General features: G+C 36.6%; 1 protein-coding gene across 3 annotated transcripts in view; it reads left to right on the top strand.

The window, feature by feature from the left end:
* Nucleotides 1-14562, top strand: part of Ptpn4 (protein tyrosine phosphatase non-receptor type 4) — a 189483-nt gene extending 174921 nt beyond the window's left edge. For all 3 annotated transcript variants that reach the window (XM_085840534.1, XM_085840532.1, XM_085840540.1), the window contains one exon: nt 7956-14562. In XM_085840534.1, the coding sequence (XP_085696660.1) occupies nt 7956-8042 (87 nt within the window). In that variant the 3' untranslated portion in view covers nt 8043-14562. The remainder of the gene's footprint in view (nt 1-7955) is intronic.
* Nucleotides 14563-15694: the final 1132 nt, after the last annotated feature.

Raw genomic sequence — 15694 nt, 5'->3', positions numbered from 1 at the left:
TTCTATTTCTTTGGGGGATATAGGGCTGTTTAGATCATTAACCTGATCTTGATTCAACTTTGGTACCTGGTATCTGTCTAGGAACTTGTCCATTTCATCCAGGTTCTCCAGTTTTGTTGAGTATAGCCTTTGGTAGAAGGATCTGATGGTGTTTTGGATGTCTTCAGGATCTGTTGTTATGTCTCCTTTTTCATTTCTGATTTTGTTAATTAGGATGCTTTCCCTGTGCCCTCTAGTGAGTCTGGCTAAGGGTTTATCTATTTTGTTGATTTTCTCAAAGAACCAGCTCCTTGATTGGTTGATTCTTTGAATAGTTTTTCTTGTTTCCACTTGGTTGATTTCACCCCTGAGTTTGATTATTTCCTGCCGTCTACTCCTCTTGGGTGAAATTGCTTCCTTTTGTTCTAGTGCTTTTAGGTGTGTTGTCAAGCTGCTAATGTGTGCTCTCTCTAGTTTCCTTTTGGAGGCACTCAGAGCTATGAGTTTTCCTCTTAGAAATGCTTTCATTGCGTCCCATAAGTTTGGGTATGTTGTGGCTTCATTTTCATTGAACTCTAAAAAGTCCTTAATTTCTTTCTTTATTCCTCCCTTGACCAAGGTATCATTGAGAAGAGTGTTGTTCAGTTTCCACGTGAAGGTTTGCTTTCTATTATTTAATTTGTTATTGAAGATCAGCCTTAGTCCATGGTGATCTGATAGGATGCATGGGACAATTTCAATATTTTTGTATCTGTTGAGGCCTGCTTTGTGACCAATTATGTGGTCAATTTTGGAGAAGGTACCATGAGGTGCTGAGAAGAAGGTATATCCTTTTGTTTTAGGATAGAATGTTCTGTAGATATCTGCCAGATCCATTTGATTCATAATTTCTCTTAGTTTCACTGTGTCCCTGTTTAGTTTCTGTTTCCATGATCTGTCCATTGGTGAAAGTGGTGTGTTGAAGTCTCCCACTATTATTGTATGAGGTGCAATGTGTGCTTTGAGATTTACTAAAGTTTCTTTAATGAATGTGGCTGCCTTTGTATTTGGAGCATAGATATTCAGGATTGATAGTTCCTCTTGGAGGATTTTACCTTTGATGAGTATGAAGTGTCCCTCCCTGTCTTTTTTAATGACTTTGGGTTGGAAGTCAATCTTATCAGATATTAGAATGGCTACTCCAGCTTGTTTCTTCATGCCATTTGCTTGGAAAATTGTTTTCCAGCCTTTCATTCTGAGGTAGTGTCTATCCTTTTCTCTGAGATGAGTTTCCTGTAAGCAGCAAAATGTTGGGTCTTGTTTGTGTAGCCAGTTTGTTAGTCTATGTCTTTTTATCGGGGAGTTGAGTCCATTGATATTAAGAGATATTAAGGAAAAGTAATTGTTGTTTCCTGTTATTTTTGTTGTTAAAGTTGGCATTCTGTTCTTGTGGCTGTCTTCTTTTAGGTTTGTTGAGGGATTACCTTCTTGTTGTTTCTAGGGCGTGGTTCCTGTCCTTGTATTGGTTTTTTTCTGTTATAATCCTTTGAAGGGCTGGATTCGTGGAGAGATAATGTGTGAATTTGGTTTTGTCGTGGAATACTTTGGTTTCTCCATCTATGTTAATTGAGAGTTTGGCTGGGTATAGTAGCCTGGGCTGGAATTTGTGTTCTTTTAGTGTCTGTATAACATCCGTCCAGGATCTTCTGGCTTTCATAGTCTCTGGTGAAAAATCTGGTGTAATTCTGATAGGCTTGCCTTTATATGTTACTTGGCCTTTTTCTCTTACTGCTTTTAGTATTCTATCTTTATTTAGAGCATTTGTTGTTCTGATTATAATGTGTCGGGAGGTATTTCTTTTCTGGTCCAGTCTATTTGGAGTTCTGTAGGCTTCTTGTATGTTCATGGGCATCTCTTTCTTTAGATTTGGGAAGTTTTCTTCTATAATTTTGTTGAAGATGTTTGCTGGTCCTTTGAGTTGAAAATCTTCATTCTCATCCACTCCTATTATCCGTAGGTTTGGTCTTCTCATTGTGTCCTGTATTTCTTGGATGTTTTGAGTTAGGATCTTTTTGCATTTTACATTTTCCTTGATTGTTGTGCCGATGTTCTCTATGGAATCTTCTGCACCTGAGATTCTCTCTTCCATCTCTTGTATTCTGTTGCTGATGCTCGTATCTATGGTTCCAGATTTCTTTCCTAGGGTTTCTATCTCCAGTGTTGCCTCATTTTGGGTTTTCTTTATTGTGTCTACTTCCCTTTTTAGGTCTAGTATGGTTTTGTTCATTTCCATCATCTGTTTGGATGTGTTTTCCTGTTTTTCTGTAAGGACTTCTACCTGTTTGATTATGTTATCCTGTTTTTCTTTAAGGATTTGTAACTCTTTAGCAGTGTTCTCCTGCAATTCTTTAAGGGATTTTTGTGCTTCCTCTTTATTGTCTTCTGCCTGTTTAGCAGTGTTCTCCTGCATTTCTTTAAGTGTGTTATTAAAGTCCTTCTTGAAGTCCTCTATCATCATCAGGAGATATGCTTTTAAATCCGTGTCTAGCTTTTCCGGTGTGTTGGGGTGCCCTGGACTGGGCGAAGTGGGGGTGCTGGGTTCTGATGATGGTGAGTGGTCTTGGTTTCTGTTAGTAAGATTATTACGTTTACCTTTCGCCATCTGGTAATCTCTGGGGTTAGTTGTTATTGTTGTCACTGTTTAAAGATCGGAGCAGAAGCTGTGTTCCACTCACCAGCAGTCCCAAAATCCTGCGGCGGGGGTCGTGGGTAGCTGGCGAGTGTCAGCCGACCCTGCGCCCCAGCTGCCCCGGTGCTTTTCTGACCGGAAGAGGCTTGTGGCCCTATGTAGGCTGGATTTCTCTCTCCCCAACCAGAGCAGTCTCAGGTCCCATGTGATTGGACTGGAGCAGAAGCTGTGTTCCACTCACCAGCAGTCCCAAAATCCTGCGGTGGGGGTCGTGGGTAGCTGGTGGGTGTCAGGCAACCCTGCACTCCCGCTACCCCGGCGCTGATCCGGCCGGATGAGGCCTGTGGCCCTACTCAGGCCGGTTTCTGCTTCCCTAACTAATGCAGTCTCAGGTCCCGCGCAATTGGATTGCAGCAGAAGCTGTGCTCCACTCACCAGAAGTCTTAAGATCCTGTGGCGGGTGTTGTGGGTAGCTGGCGAGTGTCAGCCGACCCTGCGCCCCAGCTGCCCCGGTGCTTTTCTGACCGGAAGCTCTTTTTTTTTTCTTTTGCAGCTATCTGTACTTTTTCCTTGTTCTTTCTATCCTTTCTATTTGCGGTGGTGCCTTCTGACTTTTCTAATTGGTTTATTGAGCTTTTCAAGTCTATCTTCATTTCTGCTTCAGTTTTCTTCAATATTTTTCTATATTGAAATTTAGTCTGCAAACCCTATAGTCTTCATTTCATTCAGCCTTATGCTTGTGTTTCCTTGAGAATCATTTAGGCGTTTGTTTGTTTTGTTTTGTTTTTTCTATTTGAGTTTATTCTAAGTTCATTGAACTCTTTGTGTCTTCTTTAAGATTTATTTATTTATTTTATGTATGTGAGTACACTGTAGCTGTTTATGAGCCATCATGTGGTTGCTGGGATTTGAACTCAGGACCTTCGGAAGAGCAGTCAGTGCTCTTAACTGCTGAGCCATCTCTCCAGCTCCTATTTGTGTCTTCTTTAAATTGGAATCTTTTGATGAAGTTTATGATTGCAATTTCTGTGTCCTGGGGTTCATCTAGGTTATTCTCATTAGAAATTATAGGACTGGTAATAAGTGTGCTAGATTTTGTCTTGGGTTTTTCATTTTTTATGATAAGTCCTGGGCATGTGGAATCTTTACTCTTTCTATGTCTGAGGTGGACACAGGAGACTTGGCCTTGAGATTGGCTATGGTAAAAGTGAGGTAAAGCCAGGTGGATACAGTTGGGGGTGGGGCTGGCACGCAGAAGACTGGAGACATTGTGTGAGGTCTCAGAAGACCAGGCATCAGAATGGGAGGTGCTGGCAAGATGGACTCTGGCACAGAGCATCGGTTTGGTCTGGCTTGGGTACTGCATATGGTTCAAGTGGGGTCAAGGTTATTTGGTTCCCCCCCCCCTTTTTATTGTGATAAAATACACATAACAAAATTTTCCATTTTAACCATTTTATATATGCATTTCAATAGTATTGTGTATATGTAGGTTATTGGAAAACTAACTTTATGACCTCTTTTTTATACCATTAAAAAAGTTCTTTCCATTCTACTAAGTTTCTAGTTACCTCTAGTCTACTGTTTGTTTCGGGGTTTGATTTATCATATAAGTAGAGGCATATAGTACTTGTGTATTTCTGACTGCCTTAATTCAGAAAGTTAATATTCTCACAGTTCTCCATTTGGTAACCATGTCAGAATCTGGCTTCTCTTCAAGGCTAAACCATATTCCATTCTTTTCTATAGTAGATTTTGTGTAATAATTCTTCCATCACTGGACATGTTGCTGTTTCTAGCTTTTGACTATTCTGAATAATACTACCATGATGAAGAATGTATAGAATATCTATTTGAGACTGCAGTTTGACTTTTTTCAGATCTGTACCCCATGGAAGTTGCTGAGCCATTAACAATTATAATGGTTGTTTTTATACTTTATTTGAAATTGATGTTCCAATAATGGCCTGCACACTTGAATTAGTTTATATCTAAATTCTAAATTTTTATAATTAAAAAACTTTCTACACCTCTTGTTCCTTTGGGGCGTGTTTTGTTTTGTTTATTCAATTGATTTAATAAACAGTACTTGTACTATGTCATTTGCTAGAGTCTCAGTTGATTTGGTTTATATTCCCAAGATAATGTTCTCTGTATTTTCCTCAAAGTGGCAGATGGATCTGTAGGCTAGAGCAGTTTCGATGGAAATTCATTCCTCAAGATGCACATGATGTTTGATTATCTTCCTTTGTGTGATGTTAGCACTTCTTGGGTGATCAATACTGCCATCCATTATTCATTGGGTGTAGAGTGATGGCATTCTGTTTGTTCTTTGATTTTTACTATTTGCTGGATTATCTCCAAGTCCACATTCAGCTCCCATTGTTATATAGATCAGGCCTCCCTGCCTAGGAACAGGCACCATCCACAATGAGCTAGGCCACTTCATTTATTAACGAGAATGATTTCCTAAAGATTTATTTATTTTTATCTTCTGTGTATGAATATTTTACCTGCACATATGACGTGCATCATGTATATGCCTTTAGAGGTGAGAAGAAGGTCCAGATTCCCTGGAACTAGAGTTAGAGGTGGCTGTGAGCCACCGCATGGGTGCTGGGACTCAAACCCAAGATCTCTGGAAAAGTAGCTCTCTTTTACTGAGCCATTAGAAGATAAATATTTAATTCTTTCCCTTGATGTCCAGGTGCTGTTTTCTTTTTCATTGTGTTTTCCAGTGTTGGCAAGGATTCCAGGGCCTCATACATGCTGCTCAAGTGCTGTCACTGAGCTATCTCCTGCCCAGCTCAGAGTTCACTGTGGGTTTACTAGCTTTCTCCAGTGCCAACAACAGAATGTTGTTTGCTTTTTTTAAGTTTCTTTTTTTTAAGATTTATTATTATTATTATTTTATGTAAGTACACTGTCGCTGTCTTCAGACACTCCAGAAGAGGGAGTCAGATCTCATTACGGATGGTTGTGAGCCACCATGTGGTTGCTGGGATTTGAACTTCGGACCTTCGGAAGAGCAGTCGGGTGCTCTTACCCACTGAGCCATCTCACCAGCCCATTTGCTTTGATACAATTTAAAAATTGTGAACCTAACTGGTAGTAGTGGTACATACCTTTAATCCTAGCACTCCAGAGTCAGAGACATGAGGATCTCTCTAAGTTTCAGGACAGCTTGGTCTACATAGTGAGTTCTAGTAAAGCTCGAGCTACATAGTGAAACCCTTGGGGGTTTTTTTGGAGGGGGTTGTGGTGGTGAATCTAAACATACTTTATGTGTTTTCAATATTTTTTTTGATGTTGCCCAAAATTATCCTATGTTTTGGCCAGCAGAAACTTCAGTTTCTAAGTCCTTTTCCTCGAACCATAATAATTTTGTTAACTTCCTTGCTAGCAGAAAAGATTGCTAAGCCAGCTTTGTATTTAATGATCCAGATTTGGAAACTAATTTCTCCAGCAATTCTTGGTTCTGTTATTTTAGATGCTACTTTTTGAGTTCTGGGGGTGCAGTATTGTTATTAGTGATATATTTCTGTAAACTGCCATGTGTGTGAACATAAATGTCCATGATATAATGTGAATTGGGACATACTTTTTTATTTAACATCTTTATCTACATTTTTCTCCTTTCTTGTTTAACAAGAATACAATTTCTCTAGGACAGCAGTTAGACTAAGAATATTAAAGGTATTCTTCTGTCTTATCTCACATGGCCTGCCATAGTGTCAAAATGGCAGTGCTGATTATGAAAGAGTTCCTGGTTTCCCGCAGTTTTATTTGAACTTTGGATATAACTCCAAAACATAATCAATTACTGTCTTTAAATTCCTACAAATAGCTGATCAATGTGGTTGTGTCATCAGGTTGATACATGCATTGTTGTTGTTGTTTTTAGGATAGTATCAGTTTTAAAATTTAAGTCTATAAAAGAAGAAGGGTGGGGACTGGAGAGATGGCTTAGTGGTGAAACAACACTAGACTTTTCTTCTAGAGGACCCAGGTTCAATTCCCAGCATCCACATGGCAGCTCACAGCTGTCTATTATTCCTCTTCCTGGTGAATCAACACCCTCACACAGACATGGCAACAATGCACAGAAAAAAATAAAAGCAAATAAATCATTAGAGAAGAAGAGGCAAAGGAGGAAGAAAAGGTTTATTATTTGGTAGAGCCTGATCTCTGTTCCTCTCTGCTACTTTCCCCCTCCATTCTTTCATGAAAACACTTTAAAGATTTATCATTTTCTTCCTTAAAAAAGTTTAACAGTAAATTTTAAATATATATTTATATTTCCTTTTATAAATGTTATACATACTTTTTATCTCTCACCTTTTAATACTGTTTTATGTGACACAGAGAAACAAAGACAGAGATTGAATGTGCAAGTGTATGTGAGGAGGATATATGTAGTCTTTGTCACTCCTACTTGATTCTTTACAGAGATAGGGTCTTTCACTGTACCCTGAGCTGACCTGGCAGCCAGTAAATCGTAATGATTTGTCTCTGCCCAGACACACTGGGTTTATAGCACATCCAGAAATGCCCAGTATTTTTTTTTTTTACATGGGTGACTGAGCTATTAATCGAAGTCAACAAGTATGCTCACCTGCTGAGCCCTCTCCCCAGCCCTTGCCTTTTTTTGGTTGTATGGTTTTTTGTTTTGTTTTGTTTTCTTTTCTTTCTCTTTGTCTTCTTGAAACAGGCTGTTCTGGTATTCACTGTGTTTTGAACTTATGGAACTCTTGATTCAGTCTTCCAACCTCTCTATCTGAAATCCCTTGCTTGTTTTCACTTATCAGAATAGTCTGTCATTTATCATTGTTTATGTGCCTTTAATCCCAGCACTCAAGACTGGAGGACCTTTGAGTTTAAGGACTACCTTATCTGCATAGCAAATTGATGGCAACTTGAATGGTTTCCACTTTTTTATTTTAAAGAAGTGAATATATATTTTCAGGGTTTTTTTTTCTAATTTATCTTTTGAATTGAATTTTCTGGAAATAAGAATGTTTGTTCCAAAGGTAAAATAATATTATTTTGTTAGATATTTTCAAATTTCTCTTTATAGTTTCAGTATTTTAACATTCCTATCAGTAGTGTCTTGGGGTTTTGCCAAGAAAATATCATGTGAGAGTTTTTGGTTTTTGAGTTTTCTTAACTTTTTACCCATTGGTAAAACTTGTAACTCTGTTCTGTTTCATGTTTTAAGATTTTTAATAAGCTTGATAAGTGAGGTGTAAGTTTTTGGTTTTTTGGACTTTGTTGTAGTGATTCTGTTTTTTCTCCTTGTGTTTTTCAGAGTCAATACAGATTTGTATGTGAAGCTATTCTGAAAGTTTATGAAGAAGGATTTGTTAAACCATTAACAACATCATCAAATAAATAAAACAAAAAGGTTGGAACAAGTACTGGGAAACTGATTTTGTTACGTTCACTGTACCATAATACTGCTTGCAGGAAATGGCCTCTCACACAAAAAGTGAAGAACTCAAAAAGACGTCAAGAACTTCAGCACTACTGCACTTTATGTTTTAAAAAGTCACTCAAAACCTATTACTCACATGGTTGACCATTTTGTGATTTGCTCTGAACAACGAGTGAAAACTGAATATGTTCAGGGTAGTTTATGGAATTTTGAGGTGTTGCCATGCAGTCTCCTTGGGTAGAATTGCCACAGATAAGGCTCAGAATTCTCATCTCTTATACACCTGTACCTTGAAAGCAAAAAGGAATAAACATCAGGAGTCTGCTCGGGTCTTACCCAGTGGTTCATGTACTTGCTCTACTGATTACCAGATTTTATTTTTCAAATATTAGCAATACCATTCTCAACATTAGCCAGTACACTGCCTGTGGATGCAGCACATCTTCCCTGCCATCCCAGTAGGGACCTGCTGTTGAGAAGAACATTGGAACGTGCTGTTCCCAGGAAATGCTGCACAGTGTCCATTTACCAGCATCTCAGAGAACTAACTATGAATCTATGGATTTTCTTGGATTTAATGATGTAACTTATATTTATCATAAGGTTGGCTTATTCCAAATCATATGATTTCACATTCTTGATGTAAAGGAATGCATGCATCGTGTCTTAACCCCTTAAGTGCCTTGAGATATCTTTGTCTAATGAAAAGGCACTCATTTGACCCCATAGGAGGTATGTATGTATACTGTACATTCTTATAGTTTTATGAATTTTTAATAAGTTCACAGTGTTTTTAAAAACCAGCTTCTTATGTTGAGAGTTATACAAAGAAGGGTAAGGACATTCTGTTTCTTACTCAGTGCTTGCTTGGACTTTGCCATAAAAGCCAGGTTCTCTGTATTCTACTGAGAGTGTATCTGCTGCTATGGAATTGTTCACAATCTGTACATTCCTTTACTGAGTGACAGGGGTTAAAGTTTAGCAGCATAACTTAAAAGAGGGTTTATTCTTCAAATGTCATATTTACTTTATCCTAAGTTAAAAAGTTTTGTTTAACATGTATATTAGAGATAAATATATTGGTACTCTAAGTTATAGTGTCAAAGTTAATTAGTTGGAATATTAACATCTATAACTAAAGTGTTGCCCTGAAGCATCATTCTAGGTCATATCAGGCTGTCTTCACACTGCTCTTTTCATTGGGATTCTTTAGACAAGGAATTAGATGCTATTGACTTTCTCTAAATGTGACCCTTCATAATAGTAAAATGGCAGTTTTCTTGTCATCATAGTTTATATATACCTATTAAATTATCAGCATGTCAGTGAGTCCATCTTGATGGAAGATCCAGCTCCCATTGCAGATGTGTATGTTTTCCTTGTTTTAAGTCTATGGAGACAGATTTGTAAAATTGCCCATTTAATGTGAGAACTTGCTCACCTTTTCACATGTTATTTTATATGGATATGGTTAAAATAGACACATTTGCTAGTGGTTTCAGATTACTTCTGCAGTCTTGATAAAACATAGGTTCCAATGGTAGATGTTTTGGAATGCTATTTAGTTGGGAGAATGATAAACATTTAAAAATCTTTAGTAAAATATAAATTATTGTTTCATGTATTCAGAATCCATAATAGTAAAATTCAGCATTTAAATATTAGTTGCCAGGGTACCAAATAAATTGTCACTTATAATATTTCTTGTCTTATTTTTAAAGAAAGAAATAAACATATCTTTACATCAAGCAGAAGTCCCCCTATTCTGATTTCACATGCAAGACAATATTAGTTAGTGAACTATAATTTTGCTCAGACATTCCATTCTCTACCCAGAGGCATATGTAATTTAGGCTGGTAGGATATCGTTGCAAGTTAAAAAGCGAAATTGGGTTGGAGATCTACACATTATAAAGCTATTTTATTTCATTGGTCGATTTTAGCCTAAATTTTAAATCTTGCCATGTGGGTAGAAGGTGACAACCATAGACGGAAAGAAAAAAGCTATGTAGAAGGGCAGTGTCGTGATTCATTTGCTCTTTAATGTAAAGCTTTGGGTAAATTTCTGTAGATAACACTGCTGTTGGCAGTGAGCATTGCTGCCTTTTAAGTCAGCAGTGCTTGTTTTTAAATGACAAGGGGAGAAATAAATTTAAATTTCTCATAGAAATTCTTGTCTAAGAACTATACTCCATTAGTATTTTACATGTGAAAACAGCCCTTTTAGAGTATTTATTAGGATCCTAAGCTAATCGTAGCCTTCACAAATTGTTACTATGGATATGCTAATTAAATTTTGCTAGTTACCTAACATATAACAGTCCTTTACATCTAAGCATCTAATCAGATAATTAATCTAAATAGATTTCTAGAAATACTGCTAGTTTTCAAACACCAGGTAGTGCTACACTCCATACATATTGATGTAATATTGTGTAACAATACCCAAATTTCTTGAATCAAACTACTTTTCCATTTCACTCGCCACTTGTAAGTCCACACCCCAACAAACTCAAGAAAGAATGTGTTTCTCCCGACAAGTGAAAAGTCAGTATTGGTGAGTCAGGACTTTTGTACATGCTAAAAGTAAAAATAAATGTGAAAAACTTCCTTCCCTCAATTCACATGACTTTTCTGCTTCTTTTATTGGGCATTTGGTTATGTCAGCACTGCCGAGATGCTCTATAGTAATCTTTTGAAGTAGATTTTGCATTCACAAAAAGAATAGGTTGTATTTGCTAAACTAATCCATTTATTCAAAAGTGAGGCAGAATAAATAGCCCAAGAAAAGCTTGTGTGTAGCTTGCTGGGCCAAGTAATTGGGAAAGGGTAATGATTGATCATTTTGACTTCAGAATAAAGGTAACAGTGTATGAAAGTAGACTTCACATGCACTTACGCTGAGCCATTAGGACGGTTGCTTGAAAGTTTGGGTACTACTGTACGTGCCTTCATAGAGAAAGATCAGTGCATTGCTTTGCATGTGTGCTTCATAAAGACATGTCCACAGACTTTTAACCATGGGGTTGTTTATATCTCTTGGCAGGTCTGACCAAGTCTAATGAGTTACTTGAGCAAAAAAATCTCTTGTCTCACTAGAAGTAGTACTTGAGAGCTAAAAATTTGAAAGATTTTGTTCAGTTTCTATGTCCTTGTTATTATAGGAAGGACCAAAGGTCCAGCAATTAATTTAGCAGAATCTAGTCATCTTAGGATTTTCTAATTCTCAATTTAGTGTTGCTGTATTAGACTATAACTTCAGTAAATTGTGACTCTGATCAGTACTTGTAAAGTTTATCTATTTCTACTTGGGAGGCATGCTCAGTTGTCACTTGGAACCTGTGACACCTTAGAAGTTTGAAAGGAGACTTCAAAAGTGATGCCAATTAGGGACTGGACTCAGTTTGCTAGAACTTCCCTAACAGCTTAGCATAAGCGATCGTGAAGTATTCATGCTGATACGCATGCAGTCTAAAACTGAACTGCAAGTAGGAAAGCAATTTTAAAGCACTTAAAACATTGAACTGAGATTTAGAACTTATACCTACCTACAAAATAATATATTCATGTGAACCTGTGATAAGATAGAAATATAGTTGTTTAGCAGGAAGAGAAAAGGAAACATGAACTTATAGCAATATGCTATTTAATGTCTGTGTTTGGAATATTTAAAATATCTGATGGTAAAGTTGCCAAAGTAGTTTTGAATTCATGTAAGTTGTTTATACTACAACAATGTGGGGTATGTTTACAGGCTCTTTAGAGTACTTACTTTGTAGTTCTGATGAAGCTTGTCGTTTGTATTTAAATCATTTATAGTAACTATATGATGATAAATATTTGCTGGAGTAAATATCTCAGTAATATAGCAAAACGTATCTAAGTAATCTCACAGTCTGCTTTCATACAAGGTGCTGTGTCCAGAAAGCGAGTGCTTTGTGTTAACATTGCTCACATCCCACGCTTGCATCAAATGTCCAGCTGCCATTCCTAGAACCATGTGTGGTGCTTCCTCCAAGTAAAACAGCTGTGTTATCCTAACTAAGTGGATTGAATTCATCAACTATCAGAAATACTAACCTATTAACAGATATTTGTGTCTCAGTGTGATCACAAAGTGTAACAACTTTCATGAAATTCTTAGAGAATTATTTACATGCAAAGAAATTTAGGTAATCCTAAAACTTTTAGAGGGCTAATTGCTAATAGATAATTTCATCAATTTTAAGAGTAAAAGAAATCAATCCCAGAATTATATGTTCTGGGTTCAGCTTTTTACCACAATTCTTATTTTGCATGGGTTTCATTTACTCTTAGTAGTAGTAATTATATTTCTCTATGTTAACAGAAACAACAACCCATATATTCCAGCCCGCAATTACTTGATTTTCATGCCTTATTGAATTCTTTTGAGTAGATACCATAAAGTTATTTTCTGTTTCCATGTATCAGTGTGCTGCTGCTTATTTACATTGTTCTACTATGGTAGACTGTTGATTTCTAAAGGCATTGTTTATTTTTTTTAGTTCTCCAAAGGTAAATGGGCAGCCATTAGTCATAGCTGCTTGACGGCAGTCCATCTATATTGGCTAGGTATGGCTCAGTGCATAAGCAAGTACACCATTTGCAGAAAAGTATTAGCAATATTGCAAGTTAAAGCTACACTGTTAAGGAAGAGTTTAAACGCTTAACTTCCTGGAGCTTTGTAAAATTTCCAGTATAAGGGTGAAAAAGAAAGCCTTGTTAAGGTCATAAAAGTTTCAATTAAACACTGTAGAGTTTTCCTATTATTATGTAAATGATATACAGAAAATATTTTTCTATGAACAGAAGGTTAAAAGTTTAATTTCATTGCTTAAAAGGGATAAAACAATATTTGTATGTCTTTCATGCTGTAAAGAAAATGAATGTATCTTTCAAATGTTAGAGTTGTTACTTGATTCTAAGCATATGTGTTTTAGAAAACTGCAAAGGGTTGAAGAGTATTACAAGTCATTATGTAAAATGCAATGTTGGAAGAAACGGAGTTTCATTATAAATGAGTAGGACTAGCAAAGCATATTTCAGATATAGTGTACATTCATTTTCACATTGCTTTGTTTTATTTATAGAAATGTTTCTTAAAAATTGTATATACTGTTTTGAGTGTAACATAATTGATTTCTACTCCTGTGTTAGGCTTAGTGTGCTGCTGCATGTGTCTACCATGGAGGAAAGTTCCCAAGCTTTGTCAGTGTCACAGCCACCAGTAGTGGCATCATTGTGAGAATGTGAAACCCATGCCTAAGAGCCACTGCAGTAAATATGTGCAGAGGCCTCTGACTGTGCTAATGTGTTTTCCTTTTTATCTTCAATGACAGATATAGTAAGACTACTGGACCCAACTCTCCTGACTTGTAACAGTGGTGGCTTGTATGCTTACAACTTTATTCAGCTGAGTGAAGACTCTTTAAACCAGTGCCCATAGGTGTGAGTGATTTGTTCAATAGCTTCCTTAAATCTAGTATTTACCAGTTATTAAACTTGATGAAGATTGGGAATTCATTGTTTTGACACTTTTCTAGCCATTCATACTTATTTTAACTCATGATGTACCCTGAACAACCAAAAAGTGATCCATGGTTAGTGTCATATTTCCTCTACCCCAGCAGTTACAAAGTTTAGCACTGCTAAATAACTGATGACTTAGAAGTTGCATTGTTAAATACAGTCACTGCCAAGGATCATCAAGGAGATAGCTTTCTTTAACCTTTGGCCCAGATAGTTGCTGCTTCCTGGTTTCCCTAGATGTGCTATATATTTGGTAAATGTCTTCATATCCACTATAGTCACAATTGGGCCTAGTTTACCCTTTAAAAGTTTTTTTGTTTTCCACTCATATACTATTCTAGTTATCTTCCTTCCTGGGGAAGGAAGATTCAGCCCAAGATTCTCTGGATCCATTTTTCCCAGTGTTTGAATGACTTAACAAGATTCCTCATTCCTGAATCCTGTAGAGTGAGTACTTTTTCAGTGCTAAAATTGTTTTCAAATAGCACTTTATTTCATGCCTACTACTGATTTAATTTATCCATTAGAAATATCTATCCTAGAGTTTTGTAAATACAGAAGAGCAATTGATTAGTAGTAGAGTTTATTAGATTGGCCCCAAGTTCAAATGCTTTATAATGATCTCTTGAGAGCTTCTTTGATATTTAAGAGGTAACTTATGTGGATTTAGCTCTGCCATTTTCCTGTAATTTGTATAATACAGTAGAGGTTGCCCAGCCAACTATATTTGCTGGACTTACTTCTCTTAGCTAGCTAGCTTCAGCCAAGCTTGGTTAGTAAAACTGTTTTTGTGCTCTGAGTTTTGGACATCGCATGAATATTTGGAAATATGTTTGTTTTCAGTGTAGTACCTAAAGATTTAGTAGATACTGCACCACAAGTTCATAGTTTATATGAAAGACAAAGAGCAGAACTTATAATATTGTAACAGTTTATATTAAGCTGTTTTTATAATCTGCCAGTACAATACATCTGCTGTAAAAATATAAAAGTTGTCTACCCCAGTGGTCTCCAGCATCAGAACACACCAATTCTAAACTATGCTGTGGACTTTTCAAAAAAGAAAGGCTAGTTATTGTCTTCTACAGGAGGGTAGGTTAACTTTAGGCCTGATAGCTTATACTTATCAGTACTGTTTTAAACAGGAGTTTAAAAATTATTTTTATGTAGAGGGTATTTTAATTTGGGAACTTTCTTTTTTTGTAATAGGTGCTATATGTAAATATGGAGTGAGAATTTGCTTGATTAAAGGTCTAGTTATTTCCTTATTAAAATACTTTTCATTTCTGTTTCCATTTCATGGTTTGTGCTGAACTAATAGCAAAATAGAATCAGTCCCTTAAAGTTGTAGACTACCTTTTCTCACAGGTGTACAAACAAATTTCCATATGGTTTGGTCTCAGATTAAGAGGCAAAGAAGCTAAGAATGAAAACATAAAATACATAAGCTTGAATTTGGTCAACACTGGACTATTAGAAATTATCACTGTGCACTTGTCACTGCAGTTTACTGTGTGTCTGAAAGGCATTGTGTGTGTGTCATAATTTCAGTGAAAATTAGAATTCCTGCCATTCATGTTTAAACAATCCACACATAGCAACAGTGAACAGGATAAAAATGCTGGTTTGCATTGAAACTGTTTTAGTCCTAACCTCAATTTATATTATGCAAAATGCATTTACAGATATTTTGTTGGTTATATTTCATTTTGATTTAGTACTTGTTCAGGTACAAATGTGAAACAGAAGAAACCCCACCTAGCTGTTAATGTTCAATTGAAAAATAAAGATGGCTTTAGTAATCTAATGACTTCGTTTCAAGGTTATTTTATGGAGACTCATTGTTAGACCAATGACAGTGACTTATTCATTAATGGGTGACCAGTTAGAAGGGATGGCTGAATGCTAAACCTGATGTTTATTTCTACAATCAGTAGTGCACATGGTATCTCTTCTCTGAAGGGGGGTGTAGAGATTTTAAAAAGAATTTAGAAACTTAAAGGGTATTTGTGCGTGTGCTATGTGTGTGGTGTATGCACCTGTATGTGCTGGTACAGCCACCG

The sequence above is a fragment of the Mus caroli genome, unplaced genomic scaffold, assembly GCF_978045245.1.
Source record: "Mus caroli unplaced genomic scaffold, Mus_caroli_1 scaffold_1, whole genome shotgun sequence".
NCBI classification, from domain to species: Eukaryota; Metazoa; Chordata; class Mammalia; order Rodentia; family Muridae; genus Mus; species Mus caroli.
The sequence above is the reverse complement of the archived record's forward strand: the minus strand, read 5'-3'. Positions and strand labels throughout refer to the sequence as shown.